Source organism: Aulostomus chinensis, chromosome 13 (genome assembly GCF_037954235.1).
Source record: "Aulostomus chinensis isolate RoL2024-O1b breed Wild chromosome 13, RoL_Achi_v1.0, whole genome shotgun sequence".
In the NCBI taxonomy this organism is placed as follows: domain Eukaryota; kingdom Metazoa; phylum Chordata; class Actinopteri; order Syngnathiformes; family Aulostomidae; genus Aulostomus; species Aulostomus chinensis.
In genome coordinates, this window is record NC_141332.1 from 8,170,351 (window position 1) to 8,191,782 (window position 21,432).

General features: G+C 42.6%; 1 protein-coding gene across 2 annotated transcripts; it reads right to left on the reverse strand.

Annotated features, from left to right (window-relative positions):
* Window positions 1-878: 878 nt before the first annotated feature.
* On the reverse strand, window positions 879-19,196 carry LOC147250753 (endothelin receptor type B-like). 2 transcript variants are annotated; one of them, XM_086222998.1, is made up of 9 exons: window positions 19,026-19,196; window positions 17,856-17,911; window positions 14,019-14,532; window positions 12,895-13,007; window positions 12,508-12,712; window positions 2,930-3,079; window positions 2,601-2,734; window positions 2,418-2,526; window positions 879-2,341 (listed from the first exon to the last, which is right to left on the reverse strand). In XM_086222998.1, exons 3-9 carry the CDS (start codon window positions 14,418-14,420, stop codon window positions 2,201-2,203), a joined length of 1,254 nt encoding a protein of 417 aa, XP_086079124.1. In that variant the 5' UTR covers window positions 14,421-14,532; window positions 17,856-17,911; window positions 19,026-19,196; the 3' UTR covers window positions 879-2,200. The 2 variants fall into 2 exon arrangements, with proteins under 2 accessions (XP_086079124.1, XP_086079125.1); XM_086222999.1 differs by lacking the exon at window positions 17,856-17,911.
* Between the last annotated feature and the right edge of the window lie 2,236 nt (window positions 19,197-21,432).

Consider the following 21,432-nt stretch of genomic DNA (forward strand, 5'->3'; position numbering starts at 1 on the left):
CATAAAAAGGAATCTGGAGTACTGGAACTGATGGACTGGTCAAGTCCAAGTTCGAATTTGAATTCTATAGAACAAATTTTGGATGTAGTGAATTCAAAGATTGATTACACAAAAGTTTCATCTTAAGCAAGTCTGTGGGTAGAGGTAGAAACTATTTGGAACTCCATAACAAAAGAGACTGTCTTAGAGTGCATAAAGACAATGCCAGCAGGAATGCAAGCTGTTATCGAGGCCATAATAAAGTTGTTTTCATTAGAAATTGCGAAAAAGGATTTTTTAGTTGTTTCAGTTTATCTTTAGTTGTTTCAGTTTATCTGTTAAGTTTTAAACAAATTCATTAAAGTTTCTCAAAATATTTGTTTCATCATTTTTTTTATTTTTTTTTTAGTGATGGTCTAATATATTTGTTTGGCAACCAATAAGGATCTCTGAGCCAAAGGTGTTGGATCAACCAGAAAAATGGCTGAGAAACACAAGGGTTCATTCCATTATCCATCTCAAACACTGTCGGACCTACAAAGGAGCAAAACGAGGGGTCATTATTGGTGTAGCATTATTACAGTGATTTAAACTGAAAGAACAAAAGGGTCAGAAAAGCTATGTATAGGTCACATTAAGTTTTTTCTTTTTTACTGCTTTTTCAACTCTGATCATATGTGGTTAGTTGTGCCAACACTTAATAACCACTGCATCTTTATAATCATTAAAGCACAGAAAGGATGACCTTGCATGAAATCCTAAAATGGGTAAACAGAATATCATGAAATTAAGGAAGTAATAACAAGCATGGCCTTTCTCATCTTCCGTATCATACATTGATTCTGACAGAATCTGACAGTTCGTCACTGGTGACATGAAATGACAGCAATGACCGCTCAGATGTTATAAAATAATATTTATTAATGCTTACTCTCCACAAATACAATAAAAATGCAGCTGTGAACCTCAGGACCAATACTGACATTGACAGGTTTCTACTTCATGTCCAGCCTCGTGTCCCCTAGAGTGTGAGGTTTCCAACAACATATTTTAGTCACAATGAAGGATGAGATTGAGCTGATTCATCCTATAAGCAACATTGCTGTCATTAGAAACTATTACATTTTTTTATGAAGACAGTTCACTGTGACATGTAGGTTTCCCATTCATATGAGAACTAATAAATTTGTTCTGGTGGACCTGTCCTGGCATGGCAAATTTTCAGAAACATTAAGTTTGCAGAGTATCTACTAGCTACAGCTAATCACAGTGTTTTAATATTGGAACAATTCTCCTTTTACACATAATTCATCTCTCTCATTTCAATCGAGAATAAAGCTTTAAAGTTTTTGAAGCATCTTATGTATTGATCTTATAATAACTTTTGTCATGAAATAATTACAAGGTAAAAACTAAAAAACATAACTTCAGTCAGTGAGAGCCTTAAGTTAACCTACATTTAATTGCAAAGACTAATTGATCTAAATACGTGTATGAGGTTGTAAGGGAGCTGTCATCTCCACTAAAACAATCACATAAAAACATCCAGCTGTACAAATGTCTTTCACTTCCAGACTGCAGTTAAAAATAGCCATTCTAGAAACATTTGGAAAATTATTTTTCACACATTGATGGAGGTGAATTATTTGGCAATAATAAATGATGATCACCACATGGGGAGACGAAATTATCTAGTCTTTATCAATGTAAGCAGCTAGATATCCAGGTAAATTATTCCAATTTCCCCAGGTGTATCGCCATCAGGACACATGAGCAGTGGCAACTTGATAGGCTGCAGACTGGCTCTTATGCAGAGGTGGACTTTGAAGCTTTTTGGAAAATAGCTCAGGATGAAAAATCACTGCTTCTCTCCCTCTCTGAGGTATCAAAGCTTTGACGTAACACTTACCACCGTGTCATTCATACATGAAGCTCTAAGGTCTGCAGCCGCCATGTAAATAGTCCTTTTAATAAATTTACAAAAATGGCTAAAAATAAACATTCTTGATAAACGTGTTTAGCATCAGGGAACATTGAGTCTTACATTACAGCCTGAACAGATTCTACCATTTTATTAATCTGCTATGAGTCCTCTACCAAAGATCTTATTACCAGTCAGTTGGCTGTGCTGCCTGGGAACATGAGTTTGGAGGAAAAGCTGTGTGTGTGTGGGTGCAGGTGTATGATTGGGCATGCATGCGCAAACTTGCACTGAATATATTTATGAAGAGCTTGTGTATTTTTGACTAGAGCGTGAGCTGGAGTGATCTAGTCCGTTTCCATGGCAGGAGCCCTTCCACCATCCACTTGGGCCTCGTTCATCCAGAGGAGACGTTCTGTAGCACCAGCAGCATAGGCAAGACTATGAGATGAGAACATGAAAAGTTATTCATGTTTTCTTTTTTAGTATCTCTTCCAATATTTTTTTGCCTTCTTACCTGGAAGCAGTTTTTGAACTTTTGGCTCACAAAGTAGAGGGCAATGGGGTTAATGCAGGAGTTTAAGGAGGCCATGTTGATACCGATGTAATCCATCACCAAGAGGAAGCTGGCAGAGTAGAGGGCACAGTTTACTGCAGGAAGTCAGAGCTGGGTTCTTAGGGAGGGTGTCTGCATTCCTACCTGAGTAGCTCACAGCGGTTGGGGTCATTTTGGTTATAGATTGTTTTCTTCAGAATGCGGCTGAGATGAAGGGGCAGCCAGCAGAGAGCAAAAATCAACACGAGGCAGAACACCGTCTTTGCAACTTCTCTCCGCTACAGGCAAAGACAAACATCAGTACTACTGGGGGTTCAAAGGGTCACAATCATTGTGAGATACTACAAGAGTGATACTTCATCCAAAAAGTGTTTTTTGCCTTTCAGGTATTCACAAATGGGTGTCTTGAAGTCTCCCCTTTTTTAATGCAGTATTGCCAAATGAATGAGCGCTGCATCAATTTGCATGCATACCTGTTTCATGTGGTCATTGAGGGCGATTCGCATGCCATTTTTACGACTGAGCATCTCGCACGACATGAGTGTATAGAAGATTCCGGTGCAAGCAAGTGGGAAGCAGAAGTAGAAGCCGAACAACCACCAGTCTTTGATATCCTGGTAAAACTGGAAAGAAATAGAGACACTCTCAGAATATGTGCCATGAGAAATTCACAAATCAAGAAATAAAGAATGTTTCTATAGTTGAATCATACGGGGATACTAACTGTCACAACAAATATTGTATAATGAACTTTTAACAATGTAATCATGTTAATTGAATTCATCCTGGCAAAACATTCAACTTGAAACTGTTGTTGAAACTGCAACTGAGGCCTTTTTTGATCAGTCTTTTCAATGTTGGCGGATTTGTCTGTGTGTAACTTTAGAGGAAACTTGCTGCGAATTGCTGGATGGATCCTTCCTTGATCATTCTGAGTAGTTCCTCCACTTCAGCTGTTCAATCCAAATCAGCGAAAGGGATTTAGGCCTTTATTAATAAGGTTAAGGTTGTTGACTCTTGGTGTTTTTTTTAACCCTGGTAAAAGAGAATATTTATTCTTCTTAATTGTTCATCGCACTTGTAGTGATTACTATCTAGTCAACAGCAAGCAGCTTACATCGTTCTCTGGCTAAGAGTATGACTTGATCATGCTGTATGTAGGACCATTCCTCAGGCCCCACAAATATTTATTTTCAGAAATTGATTAATACATGGCAACCATGGTGTCCTGATACACATTTACTACTGGATAAAAAGAATTTGTCTAGTAGTGGCCAGATTTTTTTCTTCAAGGTTAATAAGACTCCAGAAGTGACAAATTCCTTGTTGTGGGAAACCATGGAGGATTTTATGAGGGGAAATTATCTCATTTAAAGCCCATCAGAAGAAATGTGGGAGACAGAAAATGGCCAGTTTGGCTCAGTGCACTGCACTTTTGGATTCTCTTTATAAAACTTCAAATATTTCCAGAGACTTACAAGGAGCAGTTATCTTTTCAGCTCCTTGGTGGCAGGGCCCCAGGGGTGGATGAGATCCGCCCAGAGTTCCTTAGGGCCCTGGATGCTGTAGGGATGTCTTGGTTGATACAACTCTGCAGCATCACATGGACATCAGGGGCAGTGGCTCTGGATTGGCGGGCCAGGGTGGGGGTTCCCCTTTTTTAAGGGGGGTGTGTTTCAACTATCATGGGATCACACTCCTCAGCCTTCCTGGTAAGGTCTATCCAGGGATTCTGGAGAGGAGGGTGCATCGGATAGTTGAAACTTGGATCCAGGAGGAGCAGTGTCTTTTTCATCCTGGTCATGGAACTGTGGACCAGCTCTAGATTCTCGGCAGGGTCCTCAAAGGTGCATGGGAGTTTGCCTAACCAGTCTACATGTGTTTTGTGGACTTGGAGAAGGCATTCAATGTGTCCCTTGGGGGACACTGTGGGGGCTGGCTTCATCAGGCCATGATCTTCAGCTCTCACTAGATTGGTTTGCCGCCGAGTGTGAAGTGGTAGAGATGAGAATCAGCACCTCCAAGTCGGAGTCCATGGTCCTCATCCGGAAAATGGTGGAGTGCCATCTCCAGGTCGGGGATGAGACCCTGCCCTAAGTGGAGGTGTTCAAGTACCTTGGGGTGTTGTTCACGAGTGAGGGACAGATGAATTGTGAGATCAACAGGCGGATTGTTGCAGCGTCTATAAGGTCTCTGCATCAGTCCGTTGTGGTGAGGAGAAAGCTGAGCCGAAAGGTAAAGCTCTCAATTTACTGGTTAATCTACATTCCAACCCTCACCTATGGTCATAAGCTTTGAGTAATGACTGAAAGGACAAGATCATGGGTACAAGTGGCCAAAATGAGTTTCTTTTGGAGCGTGGCTAGGCTCTCCCTTAGAGATGAGGTGAGAAGCTCCGCCATCTGGGAGGAGCTCAGAGTAGAACCACTTGTTCATATCGAGAGGAGTTGGATGAGATGGTTCAGTCATCTGATCAGGATGCCTCCCTGTTGGGGTGTTCACAGCACATCCAAACTGTAGGAGGTCTCGGGGAAGACCTCGGACATGCTGGAGAGACCATGTCTCTCAGCTGGCCTGAGGAACGCATCAGCACCCCCTGCAAAAAGCTGGACAAAGTAGCCTGGGAGAGGGAAGTCTGGGTTCTCTGCTTTGCCTGCTGCCCCCGCAACCCTACCGAGGATAAGCAGTAGAAAACAAATGGATGGATGGATGATGTCTTTACAAGCCAAATATAATCTTTTCATGTTCCATATACTAACAAAACATTTGCTTCATTCATGGTCCAAGTTTTATGAGCAAGGTGATAAGGCTAGTCAATTATTGCTCTCAGCTATCAGTCAAATATCTGCAATTCCATGGATCGAACTGGTTCAGAAGTAACACCCGACCTATTACAAAACTGGTCTCCCTCAATATGGTAAAATTCCTACTTTGGATCAGAATGTGGTTAAGCAATTGGAGCATCCCATCCCAGTGACTGACCTTGAGGTGACAGCTAAATATTAACAAAGTGGTAAAAGCCTAGACACAGATGGCTTTCCAGCTGCAGGCTGGAGGCATCCTCACCAGATGCCCGAACCACCTCAACTGACTCCTCTCGACATGGAGGAGCAGTGGCTCTCGCTGGTAGTCTAGCACCTCCCAAATGACTGAGCTTCTCACCCTATCTCTAAGGGAGAGCTCAGCCACCCTGCAGAGGACACTCATTTCGGCCGCTTGTATTCGCGATCTCGTTCTTTCGGTCATTACCCAAAGCTCATGACCATAGATGAGTGTTGGAACGTAGATTGACCGGTAAATCGAGAGCCTCACCTTTTGGCCAAGCTCCCTCTTCACCACAATGGACTGGTTTAGCACCTGCATGCCGCCCCGATCTGCCTGTCAATCTCCCACTCCACCCTACCCTCACTCGTGAACAAGACCCCATGATATTTAAACTCCTCCACCTGAGGTAGGACCTACCCCCTGACCTGGCGTGGGCAAACCACCCTTTTCCAGCTGAGGACCATGGCCTCAGACTTTGAGGTGCTGATTCTCATCCCAGCCGCTTCACATTCTGGCTGCTAACTGTCCCAGTAAGAGCTGGAGGTCGTGGCCTGATGAATCTAAGAGGACCACGTCATCTGCAAAGAGCAGAGAAGACACCCTCCCACCACCAAACTCGACCCCCTCCACCACCCGGGCTGCGCCTAGCAATTCTGTCCATAAAGGTTATGAACAGAACTGGTGACAAAGGGCAGGAAGACCTGATCCACGGCTCCAGGGCTGGGACGAAAACCACACTGCTCCTCCTTAATCTGAGGTTCAACTACAGTCCTGACCCTCCTCTCCAGTACCCTGGCATAGACCTTTCCAGTGAGGCTGAGGAGTGTGATCCCCCGATAGTTGGAACACACCCTCTGGTCCCCTTTCTTAAAGATGGGGCGGCGTCCTCCCCTGCCACCTGATCCAACTCACCACCTGATGGTGATCAGCTGACAGCTCAGCTCCTCTCTTCACCCGAGTGTCCAGAACATGCGATGGCAGGTCAGGTGATACGACTATAAAATCAATCATAGACCCGCGACCTAGGATGTCCTGGTGCCACGTGCACCGGTGGGCATCCTTATGTTTGAACATGGTGTTAGTTATGGACAAACTGTGACTTGCACAGAAGTCCAGTAACTGCACACCACTCGGGTTCAGGTCGGGTCTGCCGTTCCTCCCAATCACGCCCTTCCAGGTCACGCTGTCAACGTACAGACAGAGAGTCTAGGGGCGATCAAAAAACCCACCCCGGCCCTCTGCCTCACACCCAGAACAACTCCAGCGAAAGAGAGAGTCCAACCTCTCTCAAGGACTTGGGCTCTGGACCCGGAGCTATGTGTCGAGGGGAGGCCGACTATATCTAGCCGGTAACGCTCAACCTCTTCCACCAGCTCTGGCTCCTACCCAGCCAGAGAGGTGACATTCCATGTCCCAAAATCCAGCTTCCATGATGGGGGATCAGACAGCCAAGGTCCCCGCCTTCGACTGCCACCCAAGCCCCAATGCACCGGACCCTTCCGGTTCCTCCTACAGGTGGTGGGTCAATGGGAGGAGGAATTCATGTCTCCTTTTCAGGCTAGGCCTGACCAGGCCCCATGAACCAAGGCCCAGCCACCAGGCGCTTGCCATCGAGCCCCTACCCTGGGCCTGGCTCCAGGGCGGGGCCCTGGTGCCCCTCCGGGCTGGGTACACAAATTCCTTGATTGTACTGCCATGAGGGGTCTGTTGAACCGTTCTTACAACTATTGTAACATTTTCCAACATGAATGAATGAATTAACATTTTCCAAGAAACACTGGAGCTCCTTTGAATAAGTCTCTTTTAAACAGGCATTTAAACTTTAAAAATCAGGAACAAAACCCTTAAACATAAAAACAAATAATATGTTGCCTTGAAAATTAATAATATAAATAAATATGAAATCAAAATAATAGACCTCCCTTTTTTATATATAACTCTTTTTACATTTACCATAAAAAATTGAAACTCCTTTCAATAAGTCCCCTTTACACTCTCCAAAACACTTAAATGAAATAAAATGATACTCAGACTCACAATGTCAATTTTACTTCCTTTTCATCAGTCATCTGAGCTTTACTTGAGCTTGCTTGTCTTTCATAAGTTTTGATAGTTCTAGTGGCAGTGTGGAAACAGCTGTTACCTGGCTGTTCTCCACATCCAGTCTGTTCCTCCTCTCTTCCGCTTGGTTTTAATGTGTGTCAAAGCTGAGAAGGTCACCCCACACGTAAGTGGAACCAGTGTTTTCCCAGTTCAGGATATTCCTTCTCCAAGTCAAACCAAAAATCAGTCAATGTTTTCACAGCATATGCCATTTTCAGCCTACAGGCAGATGATAATTCCCTCAGATATTCCTGCAGCCTTACTGGAAGGTAGCTGCTGCTCTCTCTCTTACAATGAATGGGTTCTTCACCCCGTCCAGTCTTTCTGACTTTTCTTCAATGTCCTGAAAGTACTGGCTGAAATCAGTGCAGAGTTTGGACAGATGTACTTGGACCAGTTTGACCACTCGACCCCTGGCAATATCAGTGGTGGCAAGATGGACATCGAGTTGTGGGAAACAATTCATGTCTCCCTCATCACATTTCCTCTTCCAAAGTTCAAGCTTTTTTTGTGAATCCTTTAACCTTGTCATACATTTTCAGGATGTGTGACTCCTTCCCCTGAAGTGATAGGTTGAGTGAGTTAAGTTTGATAAACACTTCAGCGGATATGCCAGGTGCGCCACCCACTTGGCATCCTCAAACACCACAGCAAGAGGATGCAGATGCTTTGTCAAAAACTCAAAAACCTCATTGCAAAGTTCATTAAGTCTCTCTAGGGTTTTCCCACGAGACAGCCAATGGATGTCTGTGTGAAGCAAAAGCTGCTCATGCTCTGTGCCACTCTCATGACAGAGTTTCAAACAGTCTGTGATTCAATGGCCGGGATTGGATGAAATTTATCACCTCCCAGCATCATCCATAACAGCACTTAAATCTGGACTCACTTTCTTATTAGTCAGTGCTTCATGATGATGAATACGATGCATCTATTTAATGTCAGGATTTACCTTTTTTACATGTCCAAACAGTCTGTTCACACCACCCATCTTTGCAGCCGCGCCATCAGTACATATGTGGCAACAGGTTTTCCCCTGCAGATCATGTTCTTTGAAGAAGCTGTCAGTAACCTGGAACATTTCTTTCCCGTTTGTCTGTCTTGGCAGCCTTTTGCAAAATAAAATATGCTGACACATCTTTGTAATGAATGAGGGCCAGGAGCTGAGCATCTCCACTCACATCTGTTGTTTCATCCAGCTACAAAGCAAACTGACTGGCTTGTTTTATTTTGTTCACTTGTCCAATGATATTAACCAACATATCATCGATCCGACAGGACACGGTATTGTTCGACAGGGGAACTTTCTTGAGTACGTCAGCTGCTTTCTTGTTAATCATAATTTCAGGCATAACAGTTGCTGCAGGGAGAATGAGATCTTCAAAAATTGAGTGACTCCTTCATATCCTGAAATGTGAAACTCATACATCATAGTGTGCAGACTTCTGTCATATCAGTCATTGTCATCAAAAACTTCCCTATTTTGTTAAGGAAAAACTTATTGTACATTGTGTTGCAGTTTTTACAACACGGCAAAGCATTTAGACTGTCTTGTTTAGAAAATATTGCACAAAGACTTGTCAGTCTGAAGTGTGAACACATTCAATGAACTGAGTATTTAAATTTGAACCATAAGAATTATGTGTAAATTAGAGGATTTTGCAGGCTGTCCATTTTACTGTTTGTAGTAATTGTATTAAATTGTATTGAGAATTGCACTTACTTTTTGCAAAGAGATGATTTGAAATGTACTGAAGCAAATGAGAAAATTTGCAAAAACATTCCTTATTGCCTCATGTCGCTGTGATCTCTGCCAGTTCTCTGCATAAATTATGTTAAATAAAGATTTACTCATAAGAGAGCCTACTTTATACTCTGAAGAATTCTGGACAGGGACACTGAGGCAAGTGGTAAGCAGAGGGGGGGGGGGGCTTATACTGCTCGTCAATAATAAATGGTGTAACCCTAAGCATGGTACTCTTAAAGGACATATATGCAACAAGGACATTGAACTTTTAGCGGTTAGCCTGAGACCATATTACCTTCCCAGGGAGTTCAGTGTGGTGGTAGCCATTGTTGTTTATGTTCCCCATCTGCCAGGGCAGAAGTTGCGTGTGACACAGTGCACACCACTCTTGTGAGACTTCAGTCCAAGTTCACAGAGGCTTGCATTGTTGTGTCTGGGGACTTTTAACCATGTCTGTGTCTCCGAGAGTTTACCCACTTTCAAACTGTTTGTTGGCTGTTTGAACAGGGGTGTTAGAACGCTGGATCTCTTGTACGCAAATGTAAAAAACGTGAACAAATGCACTACACTGCCCCCTCTTGGTCGATCGGACCCTGATATCCTACACCTCTCTCCCTCCCTCCTCCCAGCTGTCAGGAGGCTGCCTGTCATGGCCAGAACATCAAGATGTTGGCATCCTAATGCTTATGAGGCCCTGAGGTGCTATTTTGAGACAACAGATTAGGATATGTTCTGTGAGGAGTATGGAGAAGACATGGATGGTCTAACAGAATGCATTACCCACTACATCAATTTCTGTTATGATGACATCATACCATCCAGGGTAATTCGTTGCTATCCCAACAACAAACCATGGATAACCAGTAGCCTGAAGGCCTGACTAAATGGGAAGATATGTTACAGAACCTGTTGGTGCACAAAGTCTTGCTGATGATCTGAACAGATTTTTCAACAGATTTGACTGCCCCACACCACAAGGCTTCCTCCACATGGTTTACTCACCATCATGGATTCCTCTCCAGCTCCCCTCCCTCTCTCCAACACTCTTAAAACACCATATGCACAGAGTTCTCTCTTCCCTCCTTCTTCACCTCCAGCATCCACACCTTTGATTCTTTATGCAGCTCAGGTCAGGATGATGCTGAACAGGCTGAAGCCAAAGAAAGTGGTGGAGTCTGATGACATCAGCCCAAGGCTACTGAAGACCTGCTCCTCAGAGCTGTGTAGTATCCTGACATGCCTTTACAATCTGAACCTGCATCTACAGAAGGTCCCAAGGCTGTGGAAAACATCTTACCTGGTTCCTGTCCCAAAGAAGACCCATCCCACTCACCACCATGACTACAGGCCAGTAGCTCTGACTTCACTTATCATGAAGACACTTAAGAGACTGGTCCTTTTCTACATTAGGACGAGTGTGACAATTCAAATGGATGCCTTACAGTTTGCATACCAGCCCAACATCAGTGTGGATGATGCCCTCCTCAACATGTTGCAGAGGGTGAACACACATCCGGATAACCTGATGCAACTGTAAGGATTACATTTTTTGACTTCTCAAGCGCCTTCAATATCATTCAGCCCCGACCGTTAGGAGAAAAGATGATGAAGATGAATGTGGATCCATCACTGGTACTGCGGGGATGGACTACCTTTTCTGCAGACCACAGTATGTATGTCTACAGAACAGTGTCTCAAGCACCATCTCGAGCAGCACTGGGGTTCCACAGGGAACTGTGCTGGCTCCATTCGTTTTCACCATCTACACAACGAATTTCCAGAATGACACCAATAGCTGCTTTTTGCAGAAGTTTTCTGACGACACCGCTGTTGTTGGCCTTATCAAAGGGGCCAATGAGGAGGAGGAAGAGGCCAACAATAAACAGTTTTTTGGAGTGGAGTTCACACAGGCAGTATACAGGAAGGGTCAAAGCCGACTGTACTTTTTAAGGAGGCTAAGGTCAACCGCTGTTGTATTTTATTATACTTTCTGCTATTTATTACTCTGGTACTTTTTCTGCTGCTACTTCTCTGTTTCTGCTGCTGTAACAGGGCCAGTTTCCCCACTGAGGGACAAATAAAGGTTTAACTTATCTTAACATCTGCCAACCCCTGATGTGCAGCATCTACCATTCAGTAGTGGCCAGTGCACTGTTTTTTGCTGTAGTGTGCTGGGGAGAAGGTGCCCACACAGCAGACAAAAACAGACTGGAGAAATTCATCAGGAGGGCCAGCTCAGTGGTGGGGGCTAGACAACAAAAGGTTCAGCAGGTTACTGAGGCCAAAATCCTAAATTAACTGCACTTTGTAATGACCAATCTGACACACCCACTCCATGCCCTGGAAGTGATAAGTAGCAGCACCTTCAGTCAGAGACTGATTGCGCCAATGTGCACAACTTAAAGATACAGAAGGTCCTTTGTACCAGCTGTTGTAAGGTTTTATAATGCACTGTAATAACTAATAGGTCAAAAATGGCTTCATTTTGACAGTACTGTAGACTAGCCAGATTTTTACAGGTGTTGAGACAGTTACTTATTACAAGGCAAAGCAGAATCAGCCATCCATCCATTTTCTATCCCTTATCCTGTTAAAAGTCGGGGGGGGGGGGGGTTGGAGACTTTCCCAGCTGCCTTTGGGTGAGAAGCAGGGTTCACCCTGAACGGGTTGCCAGTCCATCACAGGGCCAACACATACGGACAGACAGCCATTCACACTCACAGTCACACCTACGGTCAATTTAGAGTATCCCATTAACCAAGTCCCCTATTGCATGTGGGAAGAAGCCGGAGTACCTGGAGAGAACCCAATCAGGCACAGGGAGAACATGCAGACTGCACACAGAAAGACCCCATGCTTGAGCCGGGGCTTGTATCTGGAACCTTCTTGCTGTGAGGCGACAGCACTAACCACTGCACCACCATGCCGCCAAAAGCAGAATCAAAAAGTACAAGATATGTTTGAGAAAAAAAACATTGTTTTTGTTTTCCCCATAATGGCAATGGGAGTTAAATCACTGACAACAATGGCCTTTTAACCTTATGTAGTTTTTAAAGTAAGATGTTCCAAATCATATTCCTTATAATGGAACATTTTGAATTTTTGGTAATTTCTTACTTCTCACCTCACTTCTAACATAGAACTCATAACAGTACCTACCTTAATAAAGTCGTTGGTTTGTACTGGATGCAGCATACACACACGTAGCTTGGTTCCTCTGTAAGGCATCTCTAGCATGTTGAATGCCAACGCCTCAGGGACTGCTAGCACCACAGCAATCAGCCAAATCACAGTCACCTCCACTGCTTTCCACAAAGGAATCCCCATTCCCTTCACTCTGCTCCATGATGTCACTGCATGGTAGCTACACATGCAAAATGCAACCATATAATTGAGCTATTTAGCAAAGGTATTTGTGGAATAGGCATGGTCAATTTGGCAATTTGCAACATCAAACTGCGAAGCATGTGTTATATTAGCTATGTCCAAAGCTAGGACACCTGAGGCTCATATATAATCAATCCCTGGGAGTAATGGTATACTTACCGATCAATACTAAGGGCACACAGGCTGAGGACTGTGATGCCCACTGAAGCTTTCTGGATGAAAGGCATCAGCTTACAGACATACACCCCAAAAGGCCAGTCTTCTACTATTAGCTGCAGACACAAAAAAAAAGGGAAATTGGTTGTAGAATGGCAAATATATGAAGGTCACTTAAAACATGGGAACTTTTTGAGGGTTCATTTTTGTTACTTGTTACATAAAAGCAAAACCAGCAACAGAGTTTGTTTCCTCTAACAATGGATCAAATCAGTTTGGCATCTGGGAAATGTCTCTTGTTATTGTGGGGAACTTTGTAAATGGAAGCCACTTAGGAAAATCCACCGTATTACCTCCAGTATGTTGCCAGAATGACCTTGTAACTTCCACAGTCTTGCCAATCAAATCAAGCAATAGTGATGTTAGCTATTAAGTTATCATTTTGAAGTACATCCATATGTGTACTGTAGACAAAAATATTTGAAAATCAGGGCATTTAAGTCATAGAAATAAACTGCCTCAATAACATAGTCATTAAAAGTGAATTCCACAAGAATAGGAAAATAACAGTTTTCAGTAGTATTTTTAGTCACATTGATTTGAATTAAATCTGCAGTTTTAACTGCAGATGATTTTAACTTTTAACAGTTAATGATTTTAACTGATTTTAACTTTTGCTGTTAGGGGTTGCTTTAGCTGTTGTTAGCCATCAGTCATTATTAGCTTTAAGCTTAATATATGGCACTGGCTCTTTCTGCATTCTGGTTGCAAAGTAGTCATGCAGGAGAGAAAAAATGTTTTTGCAGGTTGAAGAAACTATTTTTGAGTAAAGTACTGCCTTAAAAAGGTGATGAATTCTCAAATTTCTCAGACCATTGCAACATTGTGGGCAACCCACATCAGCAGGCTTGCCATCTTAAATTCATAGTACTTTGTGAGCCTATAGCCTTAATTATTGTAGTTCAGGGGCACTTGGATGAAAACAACATTTTAAAGGGACTGGAAAAAGTTTGAGAGCACATAAATGGCAACATAAATGACTCTAAAATGTCCAAAAAGTTCAGTTCTTTCAACTCCAGATAAATCAGACAGTCACAAAACAACAGACAAAAGATAATAGGGGTTACCTTAAACACATTAATGGGGATGGCAATGATGATATAAAGCAGGTCCCCCAGCGCCAGGCTGCCGATCAGGACATTGGGTCCGTTCCTCATACATTTGTTCTTATATATGATCCTGAGCAGTGTTGAGTTGCCAATTATTCCAACCACAAAGATCAGGCAGGACACGATGGTGTTTACATACTTGAAAGCGTACTTGATCTCTGTCTGTTTGATGCACATGGGGGGGGGGGAGCCCCGCGGCTGGCCCAGCTGCGGGGGTAGAAGTGGGACCGAAGCATTACTATTGGAGAGGTCTGACGCTTCAGTTCTTCCTGGAGAGTCACGGATGAATCGAGAGGCCCCAACCTCAGCTACTATCAGTAGACACTGCAGAGCCAAGGCCCTCATTTTCACGAGCGTCATTCTTACTCTCGCACTCACTCAATAGCACACGCACACACTCACATACACATATTGTCACACTGGGCCTTGCTGTGGTCCTGTTCGTGTGGTTCTTTGTCCAAAGTTTTTTATCCTGCAGAGAAAATAGACAAAAACCGTAAAACCAAAGTCAAAGATAGGAAGCCAGTTGTGTTTGATGGGCTCTAAAAATGCATCTGATCTGATTTACCAGGCTGATTATAATCAGTAATTTTCTATGTTCATAGGAATCACGTGAATTTTGATTTTCTGATTAAATTTTCATTTGTGTGATTATGCGATGCAAATAAGTTTATCAAGTTCAGTGTCCCAACCTCTTCCTATGGTCATGAGCTTTGGGTAATGACCAAAAGAACAAGATCACAAATACAAGCGGCCGAAATGTGTTTCCTCTGCAGGGTGGCTGGGCTCTCCTTTAGAGATACGGTGAGAAGCTCGGTCATTCGAGAGGGACTCAGAGTAGAGCCACCGCTCCTCCATGAAGAGAGGAGTCGGTTGGGGTGGTTTGGGCATCTGGTGAGGATGCTGCCTGGACGCCTCCCTCGGGAGGTTTTCCAGGCCTGTCTGACCGGGAGGAGGCCTTGGTGCCGACTCAGGACACTCTGGAGTGATTATATCTCTCAGCTGGCCTGGGAACGCCTCAGGATTCCCCCGGAAAAACTGGTGGAAGTGGGGAGAGGACAGTCTGGGGTTCTTTGCTGAGGCTGCTGCCCCCTCAAACCGGACCAACTGGATAAGCGGAGGACGATGAGGATGAAGACGAGGAAGTTCAGTGTCCGTAAGCTGATTACAAAAAATAACTGTGGATCACTAGAGCCTGAACTCAAATTGGTCTTGGAACAACAGGTTCTAGACTGCCCTGTAGCAAATTTAATTTGCAGCCAGGGTCAGTCTAGCGGCACACGGCCCAGGCTCCAAGCAGCAAAATCCAAACTCATGTCAGGCAAATCACATCATGTGGGTTTGATGGTAGGCGGGCTCAATGTCATGACGTCAGGTTTGCGACTGTTTTGCAGTTGTAGTTCAGAAGTTCCTGTGAATAATAAAGATGGCTGCAGCTGGCGAACAGCAGTCTTTTGAATCTGCTTTGGTCTCAATTATGAACAATGTAAAGTTAAACTTTTCCTTGAAAGAAGACCAGAAAGCTGCACTTAAATCATTCATATTAAAGAAAGACATTTTCAGAGTTTTGCCGACTGGATACGGGAAAAGTTTGACTTATCAGTTTGCTCCGCTGGCGGCTAAGCACATGGGACTCATCAGTGGAAACCCGCTTGGGATTATTGTCTCACAGCTAAACTGGCAAGTCACATTCAAGTCTTGATAAAAGGGTGAGACACCACTGACAAATTCTGTTCAACTTTGCCAGTGTTTTCACTATTGCCCCACAGACATGCTCTCTCGGCAGTACTTAGGGGTCTCTTCAGTTTTTCTAAGATACTTGTTGAATGTACAAGCACACATGCAATTCTAATTTTTTTTTCTCAAAAAATGGCAGCAGTCATTGGGTTCCATAGCTTAAAAGTGTATCCAACTTTTTCACAACACACCGTACGTGAAACACCTCCGGGGATTCTGTTCCGTCACTCTGCCTACGTACCGTTCTTTGTCACGCTGATTGGCTGTAGCGCTATCCTATTACGTGCAGAGGGAGTTTGAAAGATCACTGTTTGTCCAGCCCCTCTGACTGAGCCCTGCCAACGGCGTGTTTCCAGACCAACATCTTGATGTATGTCTGGCTTGCCAGGCTAACAGGTTCTTACAATGATCGTAATTCATTTTTTATGTATTATAAGGGCAAGAGATGGAAAATTCATTACCGAGCCTTTTGTAAAGTGTTTAATTAGTATAACCTAAGTACAAATGCTGAACATTTGATGGCATCAGATTCTTAAATGTAAGCATTTTCTGCATTCATACTCAATGAGGTTTAATTGAAATTTTAACATTTTCTTAACAAACACCGTTGCTTTGATTGCAATTTGTTTTTTCTCTTGGGAACTACTTTTTAAAAATGACAATCCACTGTCACACAGTTCTTTTACAGAGAACTGTATGAATGGACATTGCCAACAATTTTCAATTACTATTTCCACATCATTTAAGATTATCTGGAATGAGTAAACCAGCCATTGCGAAGAGACATATTAATCTAAATTTCATTACTTGCATGTTCTAACATCAATCCTTAACAATAAAGGCGTTAATGGGAGGACAAATCAGCAGGACAACAAACATTTTTTAAACATTATGAGAGAGACCTCAGCTCTCATTTAGAAGCAATAGAATAATGAAGAAAACCAAAAATGGAGCTCCCTTGTGTGGCTCAAATGTGTACAGCGCGCGCACACACACACACACACACACACACACACACACACACACACACACACACACACACACACACACACACACACACACTGATATGCATAATGCATAGATACAACCACGTTTGTTTCTACATATACATATGTATATATATATATGTGTGTGTGTGTATGTATATATGTATTATAAACATAGGTAGATAGATGGATAGATAAAGCGCATTCTTTAAGTACAAGTTCACATTGGAAAGCTGATAAAATAAGCAAATAAAAAGGAAATGGGGAGCTAAACCTAACCCTCATCTATTGATTAAAGAATTGATAGATAGCCTCAATAATTCTAATGAAATAACCAGCCCTGAAGCTAAAGGTCAAAGGGTGACAGAGATAGAGAGATACAATACTGAAAAAAGCAAGTGTACTCAGGAACAGCTTTTCAGAGTGTGTTTGTGTGTGTGTTTGTTTGCACATGTGTCTGACAGAGATGCTCTCTCTCAGAGAGGACCCAAGCAGCTCTTCAGTGTATGTTTGTGTGTGTGTGTGTGTGTGTGTGTGTGTGTGTGTTTGTTTGTACATGTGTCTGACACAGATGCTCCCTCTCTCAGAGGACCCTAGCAAGGCCTCTTTAGGATCCTCTGTAGCTTTCAGAATGCAGCTCACTGAATCTGAGAAACGCCTCAGGGCATTCTGAGACGACTCTATCAATGTGTGCAATCTCTTTCTGGCACACTCGCACACACACACACACACACACAGATGTGGACACATGAAAAAACTTTGTGGATAAATACTTCAAAACAGCATTTATGAACATATCCACTGACCCCCACCCCTCCCCCCGGCATTGAAAGCTGAACTGAATCAAAAGCACAGAGGCTTGTTTTGTTCACACATAAAGACAAAATCACAAGGATGAACTCACACACACACACACATCACAAGAAAGCTCTCTTGAAATATCTGGCCTCTATCCTTTCTATCATGCCTTTGTGTTGGCTGGTTCTTGCACAAGATGGCAGCTCATTAGACCAGGATTGTCCAAGATGATCTGATTAATGTAATAGATTTCACTTTTGAAACTACTCCCAACCTTTTGATCTGCTGGCTCCAGATCTGAGAAGGACATGGAACTCTGGCAACCAGCAACTAGAGTGAAAAGCAGAGGGGACAGAAGAGGTCAGATATATTTTTTTTTCAAATGGGAGGAGTGCTTAAACACACACACACACACACACACACACACACACACACACACACACACACACACACAAAGAAGGAAATGAAGGAACTCATATCAACAAAATACTGATATGAGTAACAATTTGATCTATTGTACCTCCAGGAATAACAATTGGAGGGAAAGGAATGCACGCCAAGGAAGGGAAGGAGTGAGCTGAGGCCTGCCCTAAGAGTCATTGGAGTGACCTGCAGGAGTAAGACTAAAGATGACTGCAACATGTGCAGCGACCAGAGGGTGGATGCAGCAAGGTCCTTGCAGGATTTGGAGACTTCAACTCCCGAATATGGAGAAGCTCTTGAATAAACACCCAGTATATCTTGGAGAAGATATGATAAACCTAAAAGAGCTTTTGATCTTGAGCTAACACCATGAAAAATCCAGTCAAAATAAGAAAAACAATTCACGTCTTAAAGGCTGCTAAAATGCATGGCCACATGGACCAATAACTGAAACAATCATAAAAATGTGTGGCAAACAAATCCCTCCCTTGTAAAACTTGTAGATTGATAGTTTTTGATTGGATTTCAGTGTTGTTTTGACAGCGTAAAACAGTGCAAGATTCATTTTCCTCCATGAAACCAGTTCTGCCTTACTTTTTGAATTAAATCTTGAATATTGGGAAGAGTAACACCAAAAACAAACACCAGCACAATTAAAGCCACATATTTTGTTGTCAAATATGTCAAATGCATTCCGTCAGTAGTCCACTAGGTCCAATCCCCAGCAAACAACCAAGTCTTTTATTGATATGAATTATTACATCATATATCATTGTGAGGACAGAAGCAAACATTAGTTTTCTTTGGTTTGCAGAAGTGCAAATAAGTATGTGACAGAAGATGACGAAGACGCAAGAAATAGAATCAACAAACTTTACATTTGGTAACATCGAATTCACTTCACTGGCACAAAAGCTCAACACCGTTGTTTTTCTCGAACCCGGACTCCAATATTGAAGAACCGAGCGCACGATCAAGCAAGTTGATCGTAAGAGCAGTTTGTAATTTGGACTGGACTTACCAGACCGCGATGTTGCGGTGTTCTCAGTCAGGGGCAGATATTCCCGATCATCATCCAAGGAGAATTCCACTTTTTCGTCAGATAAAAACGGTGGGTGTCCAGGTGGTAAAGTTGTCCAGTCTCAGCTCTGCGTTTGGCCCCTTTCCTCTGCTCATCCGCGCACTGACCAAAGGCAGGACACAGCGAGGCTTTATAACATCATGCTGGGCACCAGCACCAGCAGCCAATCACGCTCGTCTGTGTACTGCAGGCCTCCTTTTCTCATACTCCCCTAACACTGACAACTTGGTGAAAGCTTTTTTAATCACAGAGGTAAATTGTTAGTGAGTTAGATGCTTAAATGAACAAGCACAATTAGTTTGTAACTTAAATGCCAATTGACGATAACTGAGGCAACATTTAAGGATATAAAAAAGTAGTTGTTTGAAAATAGTTTTGTGCATTTCTTTCACTTTATATATATGATGGGATGAAACCAAACGCTTTAGTACTATTGATTACAGTATGAAACCCAGTCGTTCAATACCAAAAAATACGTAGGAGTAAATCGAAAGTATAGTTTTTAAGTTGTGAAACTGATTCAACTAAAGTTTTTTTGAACAAATAAATTAATCTAAATTACATTTAGATAAATTGGTTTGTATTTACATTTTATGAGACTGGTTTGTATGGGGCCCAGGGGTGGCCAAATTTATGGGCACAAGGTGTAACTTATTTCAGTTTAATTAATTGATGGCCAGAAGATGTAATTTGCACCCACTGTTTAATTTGTGTGTGTGTATTTATATATATATATATATATATATATATATATATATATATATATATATATATATATATATAATTTATAGGTGTCACTGTTAACGCATTATTAACTAGTTAACCCAATGTCCCTTTTTTCGCCAATAACTGTTATATTGTGATTTACGCGCTCAGTGCTTTTTGACACTTTTGGCCATGCCGTAGTTCGCGGAAAACCAGAAGTGACTACACCACTCGTCACACACGCGAGATGCAGCCAGTTGCTGCTTGTAAACAACAAAACAAAAAACAAAACTGAGAGCAGATGAGCGTTAAGGTAGGACTAACATGGAAAAGAATACGTCAGTTTTAAATGGAAAGTTCAACTTCAAAGCCCTGTCAGTCTCCACAGAAAAAAAGTGATATGCAAACACTGTAGAGCTGAATTTAGTTTCCACCGGAGTAGAGCAGTCTTCAGTATCACTTGTCCGCGAAGCATACAGCTGATGCAGAGAGCCCTCCGCTCCCTTCTGGCGTAAAACAAACCACGCTGGATTGTTTGGCACTACTGAGACCATTGGAGGCGTCCATCACCCACAATATCCCCACTCTATCATTTGAGTCCTGTTCTGTGTTGCACTGCCCCCTGTTTAATGCACACTTTATTCATTGTTTTTATTTAATTTAATTTATTCTGCATGACAGTTTGATGCAATGCACAAGGGTCATCCTTTTGTGTTTATGGCTTAGTACTTAGTTAGTACTAGTAATCATTCCTATTATATTTGTTGGGCTTGAGTTTATAATTTTTTTTTTATTTATTTTTTTTAACCCTGTGCATCTTTTGTTTTGGGGCTGCACGGTGGTGCAGTGGTCCTCACTGTGGCCTCACAGCAAGAAGGTTCCAGGTTAGAGTCCTGACTCGGGCGCGGGATCTGTCTGTGTGGAGTCTCCATGTTCTCCCTGTTCCTGTGTGGGTTCTCTCTGGTACTCCAGCTTCCTCCACAGTCCAAAGACATCAAGAGGGGACGAGGCTGATTGATACTCTAAATTGACTGTAGGTGTGACTGTGAGTGTGAATGGTTGTCTGTCTCTATGTGTTGGTCCTGTGATGGACTGGTGACCTGTCCAGGGTGAACCCCGCCTCTCACCCGTAGATGCTGGGATAGGCTCCACCCCCCTGTGACCCTTAATAGGATAAGAGGGAGAAAATGGATGGATGGATGAATGGATCTTTTGTTTTGTTTGTACTTCTGGACAGTACATTGCTCCAACACTAATAAACATGCCGCATTTGCAGAAAGCAACTATTTGCCTACTCCCATGTTGATGTGGTTAATTAGAAAAAAATGAAAAATATCAGTTTAATGCAGATTTAGAGCATATAAAAATTATGTGATTAATCATGAGTTAACTATGGACAACCATGCGATTAATCGGATTAATTTTGTAATTGACTGACAGGTCTAATATATATATATAATCAAAATTTAGGGAACAAGTGATATCTAATAAGTGAATGGTGGTGGAAACAATTTGTGTTTTGACCACAAATTAAGTAAATTGTAGGAAAATGCTTTATTTGGTGGCTTAAAAAAAGTTTTCTTTCTACTGCAACTTCAGGGCTCCATAGCTTTGAGTGTCAGTCAAAGAGACAACTGCAGGG